This window comes from Callorhinus ursinus, unplaced genomic scaffold (assembly GCF_003265705.2).
Source record: "Callorhinus ursinus isolate GAN/ISIS: 27379988/994484 unplaced genomic scaffold, GSC_fseal_2.0 scaffold1, whole genome shotgun sequence".
NCBI classification, from domain to species: Eukaryota; Metazoa; Chordata; class Mammalia; order Carnivora; family Otariidae; genus Callorhinus; species Callorhinus ursinus.
Window position 1 is genome coordinate 142,387,349 of NW_027397063.1, and position 22,777 is coordinate 142,410,125.

Genomic DNA, 22,777 nt, shown 5'->3' on the forward strand with positions numbered 1-22,777 from the left:
CTCTCTCTCTCTCTCTTTTTTTTTTTTTTTAGTATAGTTGACACTGAGATACTTTTTAAAAGGCATAGGGAAAGGAGGGAATTTGAATGGTACTAGAAAATGGTTTACTTCTCAGGGCATACTGAGAATGCAGTTGTTTGGTAAGAGCACATCTTCCTAATTTGGGTTCTGCACAGTTATTGAAAATAGTATTGTAAATCATGTCGAACATACAGCCCATTAGAGTTCATTTATTTAAACATGGTTAGCCAGGAAGGAAGTGCAACCACTGGCATGTCATCTTATGAAAGGAGGAAATGGAAAAATTATCAGTTGTTTTGGGTGTATGAGAATAATATGTATTCAAAATATGAGACTTTAAGAAACATTTTTGTTAATTCTTAGGACTACCAAATGTGGAAGTTGGAGATGGGATTATACAGGTTCTCATTGACCCTTTATAGGCATTATATTTTGTAAAATATGAGTTTAATTTAACCATTACAGGTTCTCCTATTCTCCTGAGATTTAGTTTATGTTTAGCATCTACCTTTCATGTTATGCCAGGTCTTCCAGTTTTGCCTCATAGTACATATTTTCATTTTGTACTTTGCTTCAATTTCTAGATGTACCTTTTATTCTTTCTGTAGGTTCTGTTAATGATTTATTCATTTTACGTAATGTCATTTAGCTATTTACAGGAATTGATGTCTTTAAGTGTTAATTCTTTCCTCCTGCCTACCCGTCCCCCCTCTTTCCCTCCCCTACCGCTTTGCTCATACCCTTGCCCTTCCCCCTTCCTTTTTTTTCTCTTCTAACCAGTAATTGAGGCATTCTCTCCTTTGCCCATAATCTTTCTAATGTATACATAATTATTGGTATTCTTCTGTACTGTGATTACCTCTACCTTCCTTTTTGGTTTCAAACCAGGATTTTTTTATTGAAATTACCAGTTCCCATGCCTTTTGTTCACTTACTCATCTACCTTTCTCAACTAGTTATTTTTTTCCAACACTTTATTATACACATTTTGCAACTTACAGAAAAGTTGAAAAGAGTTCTACTATGAACACTCGTGTACTTACTACTTGAATTCCACTGTTAATATTTTACTGTACTTGGGGCTCCTGGGTGGCTCAGTGGGTTAAGTGTCTGCCTTTGGCTCAGGTCACGATCCCATCCCGCATGGGGCTCTTTGCTCAGTGGGGAGCCTGCTTCTCCTCAGCCTGCTGCTCTTCCTGCTTGTGCTCTCTCTCTGTCAAATAAATAAAGAAAATTAAAAAAATAATAAAAAAAGATATGCACAGATCTTAAGTGTACCATTTAATGATTTCTGTCTTCTGAGTCACTTGTGTTCTCATGAGAGAACTAACTCCCATTATAAGGCCACACTTCTAAAACTTGTATATATTCATTTGGATTTTCAAAAATAGACTTTGAATGCCACAAAATACCTTAAACATTTCTTCTTTTTAATTTTTTATTATGTAAATGTGCTACAATCAAAAGTATAATGATTATAGTTAAAGGTATTTTTATTTTTATTTTTTTAGATTTTTCCATGCTTCAGCAAATATTCTTAGCATTGCTAATGATAATCACATAATGCATGCTGGAGAAAGTAACTTGAGGATGTTTTAGTTCAGTTAAAAGTATGAGAATGTAATGATAGGCCATGATTGCCCTTTTGTCCACTTTATAAGCTGAATATGTAAAAGAGGTAATTAATTCAAGGCACTTGAAACATTTATGGAGTGCTTTCTAAGTTTATTGGGTGCTTGCATTTACCTGAACTCACTTGAGCTCCCATTAACCATGTTGGATAGGCAGACAGTTGTGTCTGCTCTGTAAGTGAAGAAACCAAGCTTCAGGTAGGGGAAAGGGCAGTGCAGCAGTTGAACTCAGATCTTCTCACTTTAACTTTAGTCCAGTGGCAACAGCTGCAGTCCCACTCAGTCTTTAGTTCAAGTGCCATTCCAGATACTGCGATTTGCTGATGAATGAAGACCAAATGTTTTAGTGCATAGACTAGTGTTAACTGTAATGACAACTCTGATGCAGAGGCCTATGCCAATATTTTGAGTTCCCCCATGATGAAATACTCAGATATAGAGAACTAACTGCAACTATTGGGATCCAGACAGAACTCTCTAAGTGTCTATATTTAGAATGTGACATACGTTATTACATACCCATTCTGTTCTCACAAGAGTGAACAATATCATGATTGAAGTGCCACTTAATGTGGCAAAGTGCCTATTTTTCAGAAACGTATTATGTGAGAAGCTCATTGGAGAAAAGAAAGCCTTGTTGATATATCTATCGTGGAAGGTTTCTATTTCACAATATCCTTGAAGGTACTTCCCTTCTTTCCCTTAGGTAGACAGATCCTTAATGACAAACCATCTGGAGAAAATCAGCTTGACATTGTCTGGGTAATGGACTTGACAGAATGTGGGCAGTTTTGTTTTTGTCAGTGGTTGTAAAGGTTTAGCTCTTAGTTTGGTCAATACCACCAAGGAAAAGCTGGAAGAGATTAACACGGCTCCTGAAGAAAAGTATTCTTTTTTTCTTGAGGAAACCTCTTTGCGATAGTAATTTACTGAAAGTCCTTTAGGATCAGAAACTGGAAATAATCTATTTGAGATCACCTTTTGAGTCTGTGTCCTTATTTTTGTCATTTTGAAGATAGATTGCCTAGGAGCCGAAAACCTTTTACTTTTTCTAATATTAGTAAGGATGTCTGCCTAAGAATACAAATCATGTAATTCTTTCAAAAACATTGGATTGTTTTTTGACATAGGTAATGGTTGATCTGCCTTATGTGCACCTGAAAAAGGTGACAGGACCTGGCCAATGAGTCATGTAAACCCCTAGATATTCTCTGTGGATAGGACAAGAAGGACAAGGAAGACAGGAGGTTGTTCCCATTTCCTGCTTATCCTGTGCCTCTGTCTCTTTTCTTGTCATCTTTCTCTCAGGTCTGGCTATCCTGGATCCTGTTGAAACAGTTTTGTTTTGAGGCGTCTTTAAGGAAAGATAATTCTTTGTAAATCTGTGTGCTAGAAGTATCCTGAGGTTTAAGGCAGTGTTCTTGAGAAAGAAGGAAATGGATTATGGAAAAAGAGGAGACAGAAATCCATTCAAAAGAGTGCCACCAGGAGTGGCTTCAGGTAGTGTGTCTTAGCAGTGTACCATATGGTGCCTAATTTGGGTGTGATCCACTTTGGGGCCACTTTATTCTTTGAGTCTTGGATCTGGATTGATTGATTGATTGATGCATCTCTCTTCTCCCCAATGTTATTGGAATGTTAGAAAATCAAGAAGAAGAAAAAGTGCAGCCATAATTCTTTGCTCCTAATGAAATCACTGTTAAACTTTTGATAAAATCTTTATTTCTTCCTCTATAATTGTTATTATGTTCCTGGAATTAGAAAAATGCCTCTTTTTGTTTCCTGTCTTTGTGAAATGTCTTTGAATGTGTCCTTGGAAGGCCGGCTGAAGGACAAATATTGGGTGATATTACTGTGCATCAGTTAAATTGTCACTCCAGTCTTTGAAAAGTACTACATGCTGCTTTTTTCTCAGTAGGTGACTAATACATGTACATCGTTACTATTAAGTGTATGATCTTTTTAAAGTGATGCTGAGGGTGAGGATGATGGAAGACTTCTGAAAAAACAACACTGAGCTTTTTAGAAATTGTCCTGATTTGTGGCTGGGACTTCTCAGCTGCTGCTTTCAGACATAACATTCCTTCTCTTCGTTTCCATTTGAAGGAGTCCTTTCTTATCATATCCAGATAGATTTTCTATGGCAGAGTGATGAACTATCATCAGTCTTCATTCTGATTGACAAACATAGAATGCCAGCTATGGGGAATAAAAAATGGTGTCAGATAAGAGGGGAATGGCCTGAATTTTCATTGGAGAAGACTTTCTTTGGAAGAGTGAATTGATGAAATGGTTCTGTTTTATTTTGCCTGAAACAAGTAAATTCCAACACATTAAAGTCACTTGGAGTTTTAATAGAGTTCATTCTACTGGGGCAAACTTACTTGAAAATTCCTTTGTGAGTCACCGTGTAATAAAATTTCACCAGTTTATTTTGTTAAAGCTAGGAAAAAAAAATTTAAGTTAATGGGTATTTTGCTAAATGAGCTGTACTCAGGAATGTGTATAGGAGAGAGGGAGGTCATGCAAATGCATTTTCTTATGGGAATCTTTAATTTCAAATACCACGTGTTTGGAAGGCCAGATGATCTTTACTATCCTTATTATTAAATCCTGGCAGATGAATTTTTCTTCTCTTTTTTTGTAAAAATGGGTCTATTTCATAATAACGGCAACAATAATAGATCCATAGATATATTCTTAGTCGTTGGCCTACATCAGTTTTGTTTGTCACCTTATCTTTGGCACTTTCCACAGTACCTGGCGGTAACAGGCACTCAGATATTGTTGCATGGACAGTGTTGGTAATTGTTAATTGCGGAATAATAAATCTTCATTTGTTCTTTTATGTGGTAATAGTTTAATTGGAATTGTTTTTTAAATTACACTAAAAAACCAACTTATCTTCGTAAGTTTAAGGTTCTGTATTAAAATTTCTTGAATATGTTCTTTCAAAGCTTTAGAATGGATGACTTTGCTGAAATGTTTTTTGCTCTGGGTTGGAAATAAGTTTTAGAAATAGCTGTAGTAATTTTAAACTGTTAAGTAGAATTACTGTTGACTGCAGTTTTCTGAGGCTAATGTTACAACACATTCTTTTTTTTTTTAGACTTTATTTATTTGAGAGAGAGAGAGAGAGCGCGCGTGCGTCCGTGAGAGCATGCGAGCAGGGGTAGGGGGTGGGAGTGGTTAGGGGGGTTAGACAGGGGGAAGGAATCTCCAGCAGACTCCTTGCCAAGGCTGTAGCCCGAGGCTGGGCTCGATCTCACAACCCTGAGCTGAAATCCGAGATTCAGCGGCTCAACTGACTGAGCCACCCAGGTGCCCCTACAATACATTCTTATAGGTTGCTGTCTATGGGTAGCATGGTAAAAAAGAATTGGGAGGTTTAATAATTAGTATAAATTTAAATATTCTGAAATTTGTTGGAATAATTTTATACTGAGGAAAATGTATTTGGTGACTTATTTATATGTAAATACATAAATATAATTTTTCTTTTCTAAAAGTGAATGTATTAAGGAGCTTTAAAATGGTACAAAGAGAAATGTCCTAAGTTAATTCTGTTTCTGTTTATTTCAGGGCCGAAAATAGTGAAATCACGTTTCACGGTTAAAAAACTATTAAGAAGGCAATATGGGGACTCCTGGTTCTGGAAGGAAAAGGACACCTGTAAAAGACCGATTTTCTGCAGAAGATGAAGCTTTGAGTAACATTGCCAGAGAGGTGTGTCTGGAAAACCCCCTCTCAATGTTGAGTTGCACAGTTGGGAACGTTGTGAAAATGTTGGGGGGGAGATAGACTTTCATTCACTGAGCTGGTTTCAGAATGCTTACTGTGAATAAGATGTTATATATGGCCTCTAAATACTGTATTAGAATAGAATATAGTTACCATCTCTTTATTTGGATATCTGTTTCTCATCTAAAATTTTTCATTTTTTGTGGATTACTTTGAGGTACCTGTAATGTTTTGAAATTTATAATGAATCTTAAGTATTGAAACTTAAGGTGATTAGAATGTGGAAAATATGATAACTATATTATAGAAACACTCGTAGGCCATACAGTTAACATATTCCAGGAGGCACTGTATAAATGTTGATAGAAACAGTCTTTATTTGGTGTCTGCCCAGATTCAGTTGTTTTAGCTGTTTTTTGAAATACTGCAGTGGAATTTTTATGTTTAACTTTCAGCTAGTACCAGAGCTTCTGGAGCATTTTTGTTTCAGTTTGTTGACAACTCAGAAGAAAGAAAAAAATGGAAAGGGTTGTCACCTATTGAATCACTGGCAACATTTCCTGTTGCATATTGGAAGTTTTAAGATAACTCCCAGCTGTGATTTCTTATTGAGGTGCCAACTTTGTTTCAGACTCTGACTCTATCTGCATCTGTAGACCTGAGCATAAATCAATCTGGTACAAAAATTGGTTAGAGCATTATTAAATTATATTCTTTTTGTGAGGATTAGTCCCTCACCACTTCCTCTTTGTTATTCTTAGTAAATAGATCATTTAGGACTAGTGCTATTTCCTTTTGACATATTATACAGTCTCTTTTTGGCCCAGCTCATTGTTACATTTTTTTCCTCTGGTGAGCTACTCCGTTAGCTTTTGAATTAGAAGTCACATTCCATAGAGGGATGTTTGAAGCAAAGAAAAGTTGTCTAATAATTGTTGGCAAGCTTGTGATACTTTAACAAAATCACTTTTAAAAAATCAAGCGAGATATTTTCAGATAAAGGGGTAAAAGATTCTTTAAAATGAAGCGAAAATGAGATACAAGGATTTTAAGTATTTGCACAAATGAAGCATTTTAGAAGCCACATAGTTTTATTTGAAAACTGAAACTACTCAAAATGTTTACTTCCCAAATTGAGGGATTTACCCAGATTTCTATAAGGAGAGAAAATGTTGGCACCTTCTGGGCTTTATTGTACCGTCACTAAATATTTGAACTCTTTTTTTGGATCTGTGATGCTTTGTTCGCAAAGTGGATGCATTCTAAACATTTAACACTTGAGTGCTTTCTATGTGACAAACACTTCTATGCATTTAAGTTGCATTAATTCATTTAATCTTTTTTTTTAAGATTTTATTTATTTATTTGACAGAGAGAGACACAGCGAGAGAGGGAACACAAGCAGGGGGAGTGGGAGAGGGAGAAGCAGACTTCCCGCGGAGCAGGGAGCTGGATGCGGGGCTCGATCCCAGGACTCTGGGATCATGACCTGAGCCGAAGGCAGACGCTTACCGACTGAGCCACCCAGGCGCCCCTAATTCATTTAATCTTCACAAAATTCTGAGATTGGTTTTATTATCTCCGATTTAACGAAGAAATGTTTGCACAGAAGAGTTAAAGTATCTTTCCTAAGGTCACACAGCCAGAAAATAGCAGAGCTTGGGTTCAAACACGTGAAGTCTGGCTCTAAGGTCTGAGCATTTAACTACTTGCTGTGTTGTGCTGTTTCTCAGTAGTCTCCAACTCCCCCATTAATAGTTTCTTTTTTGGTAACTATTCATGATTTTGAAGGTGCTTGCACATCTTGATTCTCACAACAACCTTGTGAGTTAGGAAGGATAGATATTATTATTAACCTTATTTACAGATGAGGAAACAGACAAAACTGAGAGATAAATGTCTAAAAGATACCAGAGCTGAGGCTCAAAATCAGCTACTTAAAGCCATTGTTTATTCTACTGTACCATACTGCTTCCAGAAGAGACAGGCTTTGGAGAGTTCTAAGTGTGGCTTTGAATCCTGCCTCTACTAGTTGCTTCTTGAGTAATTTTGTTAAGTAACTACTATGGACTTCAGTTTCCTCATCTGTAAAATGGGAATAATATTGTCTTCCTGTATTACAGGGCTGTTGTGATGATTAAAGGACACAAAGCATGTAAACCTTTATCATAGTGTTAGGTTTGCAGTGGGCTATTTTGTTGCCTAGTAATAAGTCAGAATTAAAAGTGAGAGTAGAGGTAAAATCGTCTTTTTTAAAAAAGAAATTTATTAAGATAGGTGTTCTAAAACATGGTTGATCACTAGACTCCCTCAGGGAACCTTTTTAGTGTACAGAGTCCCAGGCTTTACTTGTACTTGCTAAATCAGAATCTGTGGGGGTTGAGCTCAGAAACCTGTATTTAAGTGCGTGTGTACCCATGCATGCACACATACACACAGACACACTTCTTCCTGGGGGATCTTGATGGCCATTCAGATTTGGGAACCATGAACCAAAATGCGGAGAAGAAAACAACAACAACAACAACAACAAAAACAAAAAAAGAACCCAAAACAAAATACAGAGAAGATCCTATCCTGGATGGTCTGTTTTTTATACCTACAGGTTGTTTTCCTCCTTGTACGTTATTATTTTGCTATGAAATAACTTAGTTTAATACAGTTATTAATAAGTTATTGTATAATAATAAAAGTTATTATTATAAAAGGATTTAAAAGGCCAGTATTTTTAGTTTTTATTTCTATTTTCAGAGCTCTGAATATGAATGTGCCGACTCTTAATAACCTGGTCAAAAGGCTCAGCTTAACCTTCAATATGAAAGGGTCAGTTTCTATTAAGATTCAAGATTTTTATTTGTATGAGTGCCTAATGTGTGATGTAGAGTTTGAAAATTTTAGAGGAACTAGGTTTAGCAGTTTTAATAATTCCTTCATATATTTCTTGTGATTCTTTTTTTTCCTTTAAAGTTTTCATAGCTAATTCTCAGTTGTGCATTCATACATTACATGGTTGACATTTGCAGATCACCCCAATCCTTATTTTCTCCCATATGATCATCCCTTTCACAAAAAACATGCCTGAAACCAGAATGAACAGAACCCCCTTAATGATTAAAAAGGACAAGTAGCTTAATACCCCCTTTTTAATTGTTAAATCTCAACAGTTTAATTTGTCTTTTCTCACTTCAAATTGTTTTTTGAGATAGGGAATGCCACAAATAAAGAAAAATAACCTCTTTTTCCTCCTGCATACTATTTGCTCAGGTTTCTTTGCTCCTCAGTTGGCCACAAGTCAGGGAACTAGAGGGAATGAGGAGGAAAAGAAAGAAAAGGCATAAACATATTCTGCAAACTGGTAATTTGCATGCTAAAATATAGAACTGAGTACATTGTGGTAAAACATACATAACATAAAACTTATCTTACCCATTTTTACAACTATAGGATTCTGTGGCCTTAAGTACATTCACATTGTTGTGCAACCATTATCACCACCCATCTACAGAAGTCTTCATTTTGTAAGACCTGTGTACATTTTAAAAAGATGTTTGGATGTTTGAAGACTGCTCTGATGAAGTCAGGAATGTGGATGGATTTAGAAGCCCCGTCCTGTCTGTAGTCGTGTTGCTGCTCTGTGCGGGGAGCATGGGCTGTCATAGCTCTTTGAAGAGCTCAGAGGAGCAGTGTCAGAAGGGGTCACCAGCAAGTCCTCTCGGGTGTCAGAGGACCAATTCACATGCTTTTTTTTTTCTTTTTTCCCTTGCTTGTTTGGCTTTGATTGTTCTACAGGTTTGGGGGAAATGCAATTAGAGAGTTGACTTTAAGTGAAAACTTACCTGAAAGCACAGCGTGTATCAAACTGGGAACCCTTAGGCAGCTAGCTCTCCAAAGGAGAAAGATGAGGGTAGCATGGAAGCTACTTATGCCCCCTTACTGCAGTTAGTTTGGCAAATATTATGGTGAGTGTTCCCAGAAAAAGAAATTAAGCCTTTTGAAGGGATAGCAAACAGTCTTCTTAAGGCATCACAGAAGCCTGGAATATAACTGTTCTCCTTGTTTTAGAGCTGCAGATATGAAGAAAACATGTTCCATGCACATCTCTCCAAATGGAAGTTATCAGAATGTTGCTTATTTTTGGACCTTATGATCTAAAAGTCCTTTTAGCTCTAAAATTCTTTGAGTTCCCTTGAGATCCAGGACCCAAAGAGATTCATGCTCATAATGCGCAGTTCTCTGAGATCTAAAGGATCAATGACAAGCATAGAAATTGATAATCTTTTATAGGAGTTAGAGTTTAGCAAATGGAGTGTTCAGAGACTTGTTGAGCAGAATGTACATGTAGATATTGGGTGCATACACCTACTTGTGATAAAGAAGAAAGGAAGCTTTTACGGCTTTTTGACATTTGTGGCTGCTAGGACTTTCAGAATTCTTTTTTTTAAAAAAAGATTTATTGAGAGTGAGTGCATGAGTGGGGGGAGGGGCAGAGGAGAGGGAGAGAGAGAATCCTCAAGTAGACTGATGTCATGGAGCCTGTTGTTATGACCTGAGCCAAAACAAGAGTTGGACACTTTGAGCCACCCAGGCACCCCCAGATTTCATTTTTCAAAATAGCTTTATTGAGATATATTTCATCCACTTGGAATGTATAATTCAATGGTTTTTGGTATTTTACAGTATTGATTTTTTTTTTAAGTTGTGATTATAACGTATAACAAAATTTGCCATTTTAACTATTTGCAGACTACAATTCAATGGCATTCATTGCATTTACAATGTTGTGCAACCATCACCACTGTCTATTTCTAAAACCTTTTCATTACCCCAGAGATAAACTCTGTAACCATTAAGTAATAACTCCCCATTCCCCTTCTTCCAGATCCTGGTAAACCTTTAATAAACTTTATGTCTCTATGAATTTGTCTAATTCTGAATATTCCATGTAAGTGGAATTATACAGTATTTTTCCTTTTGTATCTGGCTCTTTTTCACTTAGCATAATGACTTCAAGATTCATCCGTGTTGTAGGGTGTATCAGAATTTCATTCCTTTCCCCTCCTTCAAATAACTTCATTCCTTTTTTAAGGCTGAATACTTTTCCACCGTATGTATATATTACATGTTGTTTATCCATTTATCTGTTGATGGATGCTTGGTTGGATTTCATTTTGCTGCCTGTGGAAATAACAGCCATCCCAGGCATCTAGTAGTGAGAACCAGAAGTTTGCAGGTTTTGATATTATGTATTAGCAGCCTGAACAGAAGGATGCAAAGGCAAGAATTGTGCTTAGTTTAAAAGATACTGTCCAGTGTTACTGTTTTATGGAACGATAACCATGATAGCTTGGTAGAACTGATGATCTCATAGTTATCTCACTATTTTACCTGAGTAATTTATTCATTTTTAGGGCATGGCAAATTAAGGATAAAAAAACTTGGTAGCAGTTTTTGAAAATGTAAAGAATTACCATAATCACAATAATTGATCTCAGCTCAGGTCTTGATCTCAGGGTCATGAGTTCAAGTCCTTTATTGGGCTCCATGCTGGATGCGAAGCCCTAAAAAAGAAAAAGAAAGAAAAAGGAATAGAGTTTTTAAAAAATGCACAAATTTTGAATGTCATTCATTCAGTAAATGTTTTTTGAGCATCTGTCCTCTGCAAGTGCTGTGTCAGATGTGAGGGATAGACAGTGGACAGGTCTAACATAGTCCTTGCCCTCATGGAGCTTACTTTCTATAGGGGGAAATAGACATTAAACAAAGAATTACAGAATGGACTAGTTCAATTTTCAGTTCCTTTTTTTCTTTAAAATTAATGTCTACATTTAACATGGTAATGAAAGCTATGATTGTCAGTGTATGTCACAGTGGCATTTTCAGAATTGAGGAAATACAGTAATCTATTTACAACTGTGTTAAGCGCTTTGAGTGGACAGTAAATGATTTTATTAAAAAGTGTGTGATAGGGGACTTGACATGTTTGGGGGCTTTGGGAAGGCTTCCCTGAGCCCTTTCAGCTGAGTTCTGAAGGATGAATGGAATTATTGAGGGGAAAGAGTTGTCAGATGTGGGAAAGAGCTTTCCAGTCAGAGGGAAGAATGCGTGACAAGCTTTTGAGCCTGAAAGAGTATGGAGAATTCGAGGAATAATAACAACAGCTAACGTACTGATTACTGAGCTCATATTACGTACCAGTCACTGTCCTAAGTTCTTTATTTTATTGATTATGAATGCAGGGCATGGAGAAGTGAAGTAACTTGCCCAAGGTCACATAGCTAGAAAGGTAAGGCTGAAATTTGCACTTAGGCTCCTCTGCTTGTAAACGATTGTGCCTCCTCTGAGGTACTGTTAACACTAACATGCACAGCAAGGAGGGGAGTAGCCAGGGGGTAGGCAGGAGCCAGATCACATAAGCCAGTGGTTCTCAACCGAGGGTGATTTTGTCCCCTACAGGACATTTGGTAATGTGTGGAGATATTTTTGTCTGTCCTAACAGGAGGAGGGGTGTTGCTACTGGTGTTTGTGGGTAGAGACCAGGGATGCTCATACACATCCTACAATGCCCAGGACAGCCCTCCACAACAAAGAATTATCTGGCCCAAATAGTCAGAAGCTGAGAACCCTGTTACAGGTTCTTAAAGAGTGTATTTAGGATTTGGGTCTGTGTCCGAAGAACAGTGGAAAAATATTGTGAAGGGTTTTGTGTAGGGGTATGACATGATCAGATCTGTGCCTTAAAAGGATGACTTCAGTGCAGATTGGAGAATATATCTATATCAGAAAGGATATTAGTGGATATGGGGAGATGAGTTGTGAGACTTTCAGAGGCAGTGGGGGCCTGGCCCAGAGGGACGGCAGTGGGGATGGTAAGAGATGGTTGGAACGGAGAAGTAAGTAGTTGATGCTCAGTGAGTGGTTGTGTTTGAGTAGTAGAGAGGGGAAAGTTTGGATTGTGCGTCTGGGTGGTGGTAGGGATCATTTGAGTGGGAAGGAGTCTTGGAGAGGGAGGACCATGGACTTAACGTGGTATGTGTTGTATTTAAGGTGCCTGTGAGGCATCTAAGAAGAGACTGAAGAGGCAGTTTGCGGATATGGATCAAGAACTCTAAGGAGAGGTCTGGGCTGTAGATAAACATTGAGACCTGTGAGCATGTAGAAGGTAATTGAAATCGTGAGTGTGGATGAAATTTGTCTAAGGAGGAAGTGTAGAGTTGAAAATAATCACTCCTCAGGCTGAGTCCTAAGGCCGCTCCAGGACTTCAAGGTCAGTGTTGAGTCTTTCTTAATTCTGACACTTTTTTGGTCATCCTTTTGTGCTCGGTTCAGATTGTTCTGTGCAAATCAGATTTGTCTGGAAAGCTAACTCCACAGGAGGCATAATGACTCTTATTTAAAATGCTTTTGCGTGTTCTCAATGGTGGTACACAAAAATTTATAAAAATTATGAAATGTAAATTAATTTTTTAGAGTTATGAAAAGTGACTGTTTAAATTTCTCCCTGGTTAAAAAAAATTCTCCCCCTTTGTGCTTACTGTCTTTATTAGACAAATCCTTTGAAAGGGTAAATCTATATTGTTGTTTTTGGTCATTTAGAATTCCTTCCAGTGGCATTAGTGCATGAATTCAGCCAATTCCCATTGCATGCAGACCTTTGTCCATTTTTTTCCCCGTTCACCCCTAGAACTAAGTCAGAGCTCAGGCTCTGTGATGGCCAGCATTGCTCTGAGTATCTTGCTTTTCCTTGATTTATTGTTCTAACCAGAATTAACAGGACTGAGTTTGTGTGAGTGTGACTGAAAAATATCTGGTGTAGCATTCAGTTGTCATAATTTTCACCATTCCTGGGACTTAGAGGAACTTGGAGAAAAAAATTCAAATAGCACAATATCAGTAACCTAAATGTGAAGACGTTATTGGCAACACCCTTTTTCTTCCCCCAAAGTATTTCTGTGAGAACTATGATTCACATTTTCCCCTCTGGTTAGATATGTCACTGCAGATCCAGAATTTCAATTCTCCTGAGCTGTCTATTTATTAGCTTGTATTCAGACCTGAGTAATATAGTCTATAATCTTAAATTTCCTCTCTCATTCCAAAAGAATATTTTGCTATCAAACGGTCTCTGAGTAAAAGGAAGATACAGTTTTTTGACATCAGAAGAAAATGGCTTAAAGTCCTTAGATTTTTATCGAATACATACAGGTATTTGTACTCAGAATTTATATAGTTGGTTTTCAACTACGAAAAGCTTTTTAAAAAAGTAGTTAACCATAATTACATTGTAAGATCTAATTAAGAAAAATGGTACCTGAGATTTTTCTACTAAAGGGAAGTTGTTAAGAAATTGAGTAATGATTTTGTTAGTCTGGAAACCATAGCAACACAATAAATATTATGTCTCTCAATTTGTCTTTCAGGGTTCTTTGGCATGACTCAGTGTCATGGAAAAATAAACAAAATTAAACACAGTAAACTCTGAGTCCTAGCTACCTGAATTAGTCATTTTCCTTGAATGTTTCACTTTCTAGAATTTTGTATTATACATTTCTTGAAATTAAAGCATAGTCTGTAAAGATACAGATTATTTTTTGTATTTCTTACGCCAGTTGCATGGGTTTTATATTATGGGTATACATGCAAGTTGGCAGCTCTGCACTTGGCTTGATTAAGTGCATTTCTGTCAAATTATGAATTTTTTAATATATTTTTTTAAGATTTATTTTAGAGAGGGAGAGCGAGCTTGTGCATATGAATGGAGGGGCAAAGGGAGAGGGAGAGAGATCCTCAAGCAGACTCTTGGCTGAGCATGGCGCTGACTTGGGGCTAGATCCCAGGACCCTGAGATCATGACCTGAGCCAAAATCAAGAGTCGACAGCTTAACCTACTGAGCCATCCAGGCACCCCTCAAATTAAGAAATTTTAATTTGCCTCTCTTGAAAAGTGTTACATGATCACAGTAGGACAGAATTTTAAAGCTAGAGGTTTCCTTTCTTTTAAAGGCATTTGAGTGTGGGTTTTCATGTACTTCTCTTTGAAAATATTAAATGCAGGAAGGTTTTGATAATAGTATAGCTACCCATGAGTCTACCACCCAATGTTAACTGATATCAGTGTTTTTTGATAATTGCTTTAGGTTAAAAAAGCTAAGGAAGGGAGAAAGAAGACATTATAAACGAAGTTTAGGGCCCCTTTTTCACTTCCTAGGCCTCTCTTTCCACCCCCACCCTTTACCCAACAGTGAACCACTATGATAAAATTTCCTTCCTGTCTGTTCTAAAAGCTCGAATACATATCTCCATAAACAGTATTGTTTTATGGGTTTTTGTGTATTGTTTTCCAAGTGCTCAATAGGCATGCGGGTGTGAAACAAGTAGAACCATGTGGGAAGCTGCCAGAATAACAACTCAGTATGGCTGGAGAGAGGTTGGGGAATAGGAGGAGATAATGCTGGAGAGACTGTAGGGCCAGTCATGAAGGGATTTGTGTGCTGAGGAGTTTAAATCTGATTTTGGAAGCTGTGGAGGAGCCATTGAAGAGTAAAAGATTTTTCGGATTTGATTTGTAACACAATTGCTTTAGCCATCATATGAAGAATGACTGGTGTAGGAGGCAGAAAACTAGCTGGGAAGCTGCTGTGGTCATCTTGGCAAGAGGTGCTGAGAGCCTGAATTAAGGCAGTAATAGTGACAATGGAGAGGAAAGTTTGGATGGCAAGAACAGTAAAGAGAATCTTGAAGGGAGCTATGTAGTTGAGGTTTGGTGACTGTGGAGAGAGAGTAAAAAAGAAGGAGGAGCCTTGTGATGATTCTTTATCTCAGTTTTGGGGTAACTGCACAGCTACCAAGGAATATAAAGAGGAAGAGGAAGTTGAAGGGAAAGATTATAAAGTCAATTTGTGATACACCGAGTCTGAGGTTCCAGTGGGACAGCCTTAGTGGTTCATAGCTAGTTGGAGCAGGACTGTGGGAGAAAAGTCTGAGTTGGACATAAAAGATTTGCAGATAATCAGTATCACGGTGAGGGGTGGGGGATGGAGGGAGAGCATAGAGTGAAAAGGGAGATCAAGCCCAGAAGCTTTAGAGCTTTGGAGCTCATGATAAATTCTGAGGAAGAGAGGTCAGAGAGTCAGGGGTAAAACTGGGCGATTAGTATTGCAGAAAGCCAAGAGATGGGAAATTTAAGAAGGAATTGAGTGGTCAGGGATGTTGGAAGTCCAGAAAGGACAAGTGAGGTAAGAATAGAAAAATCCTATTGGGTTTGGTAGTTAGAGGTCATTAGTGACTTGTAGGAGCAATTTCAATAAAATTATTTGGGCAGAAGCCAGAATGCAGTCACGTGGAGAAAGTGGGAAGTGAGGAGGAGGTGTAAGAAAAGTTGGCTATGAAGAGAAGACAAGGCAGAATCGAACCAGGTTGGGATTGTTTATTTTTATTTGTTTTTGGAAGATGAGAGGGAGTTTGAACCTATCTAATGAGAAGAACAAGGAGAGAGTGAAGATGGAGAAGGGAAATCACATAGTTGAGGCAACCTCCCTCGGGAAGATGGATTTCACATCATAACATGGAGTGTGTGTGTGTGTGTGTGTGTGTGTCTCAGGAGGGATATAGTTATATATGTTTTATATTTATATTAAGTTATATGGCTTATAATTCTCTTGCCTTTGAATCTTAGGATGATGGATTCAAACTATTTTTTTTTTTTTTTTTGGATCCCAATGAGGGGATTGAACTTACAAACCTGAGATGAGATTGTGTTGGATGCTTAACTGAGCCATCCAGGTGCCTTTTTTTTTTTTTTTTTTTTTTTTAAGATTTATCATTTGAGAGAGAGCACAAGTGGGTAGGAGAGGCAGAGGGAGAGGGAGAAGCAGACTCTCTGCTGAGCAGGGTGCCCAGTGCAGGGCTCGATCCCAGCATCCTGGGATCTTGACCTGAGCCGAAGGCAGACACTCAGCCAACTGAGCCACCCAGGTGCCCCAGCAGGATTGGTTTCAGTATATGTGCTGCCGAAGCGAGCACCCCAGCAGGATTGGTTTCAGTTGAGTTTCTTACTTGGAATGCCACTGGGAGCCACAATGAGTTTATTTTAGCCTGTTCTCCTATGCTTATTTTACCAAAAGAGTAACAGAATCCAGATTTGTATAAGGATGCTTTTGGGCGTTGGAAACCATAAAATACATTATGGCTAATCGTATTTTATTTTGGGATGTTTTATCTTGCTTGTTCCTTGGTGTTTTAGGCAGAGTAATTCAACAGTGTGTAGTATGGAATAGCAAGGGTAGGAGGAGAGTGGGAATGGAGAAAGTGAAGTTAGAATTAGGAAATGAAGTATTCTAGCTGAAAGTGGTAAGAGCCTGCTTGGAAGAGTGGGTGGAGTCTCTTGGAATGGAAATTAAAGGTGGTTGGAAATGGAAAATCAAGGGATATTGCAAAGTAAGATTTGGTTAGGAAGTAGGAGGCCCTGAGACCTTGGGTTTTGAACAAGTGTGACAAGAGTTCCATTTCTGGAGATTGGAAAATAGGGAAGCAGAGCCTATGCCCTGGAAGATGAGGTCTCTATGGTCTATGTTTGATGTTTTAAAGATCTCCTAAACTATTGTACCTTTCCAGTGTATAGGGTTCTGATTTCTCCACATCTTTGCCAGCACTAGTTATTTTCTCTTTAAATTTTTTAAAAATTTTAACCATCCTAACGGGTGTGAAGTATCTCACTGTGGTTTTGATTTGCCTTTCCCTAATGGCTAATGATGTTGAGTATCTTTTTATGTGCTTATTGGCCGTGTGTACATCATCTTTACAGAAATGTGTATTCAAATCCTTTGCCCATTTTAAAATGGAGTGATTTATATTTTTTATTGCATCTCATCCACTTTCTTCTCTTTTCCTTTTCTTTCCCTTCTCTTCTCTTCTCTTTTCTCTTATCTCTTCCCCCCACATTTTTATTTAAATTCCAGCTTCCTCGATGTGGCTTCTTCTCTCCCTCTAGTTATACAGTTTGTTCTGTCAGTTCTCAGGTCCATTTTATGGGTATTCAGAATGATTTGATAGTTATCCAGTTGTGTTCTAGGGATAGGCAAGCATAGGGTCCATATGCTGCCATCTTAGCTTGCAAATCTGCTTTGTTTTCTTAAATTCCAGAAGAGCATAATATAAAATCCTGATGGTAAAGGAAAAGTCCTTAAAGTAGAAGTACTCAAACCATAGTATGTCGTTAGTTCTCAGCTTTCCTAGAAGTTCTTTCTAGAGAATTTTTTAAAATTTATTAATTTTTAGAAGTTTTTAAGAGGGAGAGAGAGTGCAAGCGGGGGGAGGGGCAGAGGGAGTGGGAGAAGCAGACTCCCCACTGAGCAGGGAGCCTAATGTGGGGCTCTCTCCCAGGCCCCTGAGATCACAGCCCGAACTGAAGGCAGACGCTTAACCGACTGAGCCACCCAGGCGCCCCCAGAATTTTTTAAATTTTTTTATTTGAGAGAGAGATTGAGAGAGAGCAAGCATGAGCCAGGGAGGGGCAGAGGGAGAGGAAGAGAGAATCTTAAGCAGGCTCCAAGCTCAGTGTGGAGCTGGTTTTTGGGCTCGAAATCACAACCCTGAGATTATGACCTTAGCTGAAATCAAGAGTATCAAGAGTTGGATGCTTAACCAACTGAGCCACCCAGCACCCCCCTGAAGTTCTTTTCTTTATCTCTTTCGTTTCCTTTTTTTTTTTTTTTTAAGATTTATTTACTTATTTGAGAGAGGGAGAGAGAATGTGTGTGTGTGGATGCACGTGCAAGTGGAGGGAGGGGTAGAGGGACAGAATCTTCAAGCAGACTCTACTCTGAGTGGGGAGCTTCACGTGGGGGCTTGATCCCAGGACCCTGAGATCATGACCTGAGTGAAACCAAGAGTCCAGCGCCCAACCGACTGAGTCACCCAGGTGCCCTTAGAAGTTCTTAGTTATGATTGTATGATTCCTAATTAATTAGTTGAGTTGCGAAGTGAACAGCCAACAAATTTAGAAGGTTTCTGAATTAATACAACCTAAAGCAATTGGTTCCAGGGGGGGATCAAGTCCCATGATTTTTGCTATCATTTTATTTTTCCATTTCCCCAAGCATTTAGTGGGAAATGGATTTAATTCTATTCAAATATATCTTTGCTTTTTGTTTTATCATTTTCACTGTTCTAAGAAGAATAGATTTCTTTTTTTTTTTTTTAAAGATTTTATTTATTTATTAGAGAGAGAGAATGAGAGATAGAGAGCACAAGAGGGAAGAGGGTCAGAGGGAGAAGCAGACTCCCCGCCGAGCAGGGAGCCCGATGTGGGACTCGATCCCGGGACTCCGGGATCATGACCTGAGCCGAAGGCAGTCACTTAACCAACTGAGCCACCCAGGCGCCCAGAAGAATAGATTTCTATACTTATATGATTACATATTTCCTTTAGTCATTCTTACTGTGCCTAATATTTGAAAGCATAATGATGAGAAAAATTTTTAGAAACCTAGTCCATTGACCTACTTGATTTCACAAGTAACTTCTGAACCTGAATTTCCAGTTCCTAAATTTTCCTATTAACTTTATTTTAAAAGTGTGAGTCATATAGAGCTTAAAGACTCTACAAATACTTAAATGAATTAGGCTCCTGAATAATTCTGATTTCATGTCTTATGGTAACTTTAACTTTTTTTGTGGTAAAATACATAACATAATTTGCCATTTTAATCATCTTTAAGTATACAATTCAGTGGCATTGAGTACATTTACATTGTTGTGCATCCAGCACTATTCTCCATCTTCAGAACTTTGTCATCATCCTATACTGAAACTGTGTACGCATTGATAAAAATTCCCCATTTCTCCCTTCCCTCCAGCCCCTCAGAACCACTGTTCAACTTTCTGTGCCCAGGCCATTTGATTATTCTAGGTACGTCAAATATGTAGAATCATACAATATTTGTACTTTCGTGTCTGGCTTGTTTCACTTAACATAATGTTTTCAAGATTCATCCATGTTTTAGCATGTGTCAGAGTTTCCTTCCCTCCTGGATCATATTCCACTGTATGGATATAACACATTTTGTTTATTCATCCATTGATGGACACTGGGTTGTTTCTACTTTTTGGCCATTATGGGTAAGGCTGCTTTGAACATTGGTATACAGATATCTGTTTGAGTCTCTGCTTTCAGTTCTTTTGTGTATGTACCCAGAAATGGAATTACCAGATCAAATGGTGATTCTATGTTTAACTTTTTTTTTTTGCCAACTTTGTTTTTAAACTTCTTTAATTTTTGTGATCCTTTTTTCTTATGTCTCATTTATTTTATATCTATGTGTAAAATGAATGTGTAGAAATCATGCAGTTGTATTCTGAGGGAAGATACTACCTGGAAGTATGCTTTATGTACCTATAATTTATCTATTTAAAAATGCATTGGTACAAGTATAGAGTACCATGTTTTGTCTACTAGATTGGAATCACCTTTTGCTTTTTGCTACTCCTACTCTCAGTACTGCTTCAGGCATCTGGTAGCAATGTGTAGAAAAATACTAAGATGAAGTACTTTTATTTTTATTATTTTTTTAGGATTTTATTTGACAGAAAGAGAGTGAGAGAGGGAACACAAGCAGGGGGAGTGGGAGAGGGAGAAGCAGGCTTCCCGCGGAGCAGGGAGCCCCATGTGGGCCTCGATCCCAGGACCCTGGGACCATGACCTGAGCTGAAGGCAGATGCTTAATGACTGAGCCACCCAGGCGCCCCAAGATAAAGTATTTTTAGATCTTGTTTACCTTTTTTAAGCTTGTTTAGTGGCCTTCTTCAGTACCATCTCCAAGGGAGGCATATCTGAGTTTGGATAAAGTTGGCTAAGGAACAAAGGGAAGGGTATTTTTGTGGCTCTGAAGCCCGTGTTCTTTCTGTTACACAGCAGCCAGGTTCCCTTTCCTTTTGTTGTGAAAGAAATCTTATCAGAGAGTAGATTTCATTTATCTGTAATTTAGGTTTGGTGAGAGAAAACTGGTGATCTATTTTAGCATAAATTGTACAGAATTGGCCATCGATCTTGGAAGGATGAAATGGGCATCCTGAATACATTTCTAAAGAAGGCTACAAGTACAAAGCTAGTAACATGGAAATGACAATCCCTACACATTGCCATGGCTTTGCTGAGATTAAAAAAAAAAAAAGTTTGAAAATTTTCCCCAGAAAAATGATACTTTGTAATTTAAAAATGTATTTGCTATCTGCTGAACTTAACCTTGAAGTATTTTTCTATAAAATACGAACTCTAGTAAGAAAGTGGTGTCTACCAGTAGTCAGAGGGGTAAAGAAGGTAAGAATAGCTTTTTTAAAAGATAGAGGCCAATGAAAAATTCATGTGAGAAGATTAATTGCTCTGGTCATGTTATTGTTTAGAGCTTGAGGTTGGCAGATACATGTTTAGGGTTTGTGCTACTAAAAGGCCAGCGAGGCATACTGGGAAAGTGCCAAAATTGGGGTAGTTGAATAAGTGTTAACTCTTAAGCTGTCTCCTCTTCTTAGAAGCCTGCCAGGATCTTGCCAGGGAAAACGAATTGCTCTCTACTTCATGCTCCTCCCCTTAGCATTGTGTTTCCATGTCCTTCAACTAGATTGAGGACTTCTTTGGGGCGGAGATGTCACATCTTACCCTGTATTTTCAGCACTGAACATAATTGCTTCCGTACAATAGACCCTTTTAAACATTGGCTGAGTCTCTTAATGTGAGACTTGGGCACAAATACACCACCACAGGAAAAGCAGCTATTGTAGTTATCAGGGGGCAATCTGAATCAGAGTTAGGATGTGGCTGAGAACAGAGGAAACCACTGCAAGATAGAAATCACTGAGGAGATTTTTAAGTTTCATGTGGTACATCAAGCTTTTTCCTTGTCTCATTTCCTAGATGCGTTGGTCCATGGCCTGAAATTCTTCTATTTATTTAGCAGACATCTGTTGAGACATGGACGTTGTGGGGGTGACAGAAGCATGTAATTTTGTTTTGTATTTCTTAATATTTTTTGAGAGAGAGAGTGTGCACACAAGTGGGCACAGGGAGGGGCAAAGGGAGATGGAGAGAGAGAGAATCTTAAGCAGACTCTGCTGAGCATGGAGCCCAATGTGGGGCTCCATCTCATGACCCTGAGATCGTTACCTGAGCTGAAGTGAGGCTTAATGGAGCACCGTGAAGTCCTGGATGGAGGGAGGTGGCCAGCAGCTGTTCATATGGAGCAAGTCCTGGGAAATAAGGGGGAGATCTGACTGGGAGGAACCTTATTTCTGTTTCTGCTTTTCTTCTCTCTCTCTTGTCTTTGTACTAGTCTGTGGAATTTTGCTTTAACCAGAAGTAATGGGGAGCCAGGGGAGGGCTTTACACCGCTTACTGATATGATCAGAAATGTGTTTTGAAAGGCAGATTGGCAATCCTGTAACATTGTAGAAGGGAATTATAGGGCAGCTTCTGGAGGCAGGTAGGTGAATTTGAAGGCAGTTGCAGTTGTTTGAAGGCAGTTGCAGTTGTAGTGTTCAAACGAGATGAAGAGTTCCTATTGTGTAATTTCACTGATACGAAATTTCGAGAATGGGCAAATTCGTAGAGACAGGAAGTACCATTAGTGGTTTCCAGGAGCTGGGAGGAGGTGGAATGAGGGGTGCCTACTAATGGGCATGGTGAGGAACAGATGATGGTAGTGGTAGTTGTGCAAACTTGTGACTGTAGTACCGAAAGCCACCAGATTGTCTAGTTGGAAGTGGTGAATTTGATGGTATGTGATTTGCATGCCAGTTTAAAATGAGAAAGATATGAAGAGTTCCTGAAACAGAAACAGCATAATGGCCGTGGGGGTGAGAGAAACCCAGCGGTAGAGAATTGGCAGTACTTTAAGACTGGATATTGGCAATGTCCAAAATGAAATAGAGGCTGGTTCTGAAGTTTCTAATTTGTATGACTGAATTTTGATAGGGAAAGAAATTTTGGAAAAAGTGAGTTTGCAGAGACATAATGAATTGTGTGAAATGTTTTGAATGTGGAATCAAGGCAAGCAGTTAAAAATAAAGGCACAGATTTCAGGAGAGCCTCTGGGCTAGAACAAAGAAACGAGTGTACAGGAGCTGACTGAGGCGGTCACACAGCTGAGCGAGAGGGTATCTTGTCCGCCCACCTGCTATGGACGGTCGTGTCCCATCTGCTCCTTACCCTCGCAGCTGGTGTGCAGGTTGTTATTTGTTGTTCGTAAATAAAGCTGAATCTTAATATTACATTTCAGGCAGAGGCAAGGCTGGCAGCAAAACGGGCTGCCCGGGCAGAAGCGAGGGATATTCGCATGAGAGAACTGGAGCGACAACAAAAAGAGGTAATCTGGGGGGGATGATCTTCATTCTGTGCT

At 38.5% G+C, this 22,777-nt stretch overlaps 1 protein-coding gene across 13 annotated transcripts in view; it reads left to right on the top strand.

The window, feature by feature from the left end:
* LRRFIP2 (LRR binding FLII interacting protein 2) overlaps positions 1-22,777 on the top strand; it is a 108,776-nt gene that overhangs the window by 14,373 nt on the left and 71,626 nt on the right. For all 13 annotated transcript variants that reach the window (XM_073902188.1, XM_073902194.1, XM_073902192.1 and 10 more), the window contains exons 2-3: positions 5,235-5,378; positions 22,658-22,744. In XM_073902188.1, coding sequence (XP_073758289.1) covers positions 5,289-5,378; positions 22,658-22,744 — 177 coding nt within the window. In that variant the 5' untranslated portion in view covers positions 5,235-5,288. The remainder of the gene's footprint in view (positions 1-5,234; positions 5,379-22,657; positions 22,745-22,777) is intronic.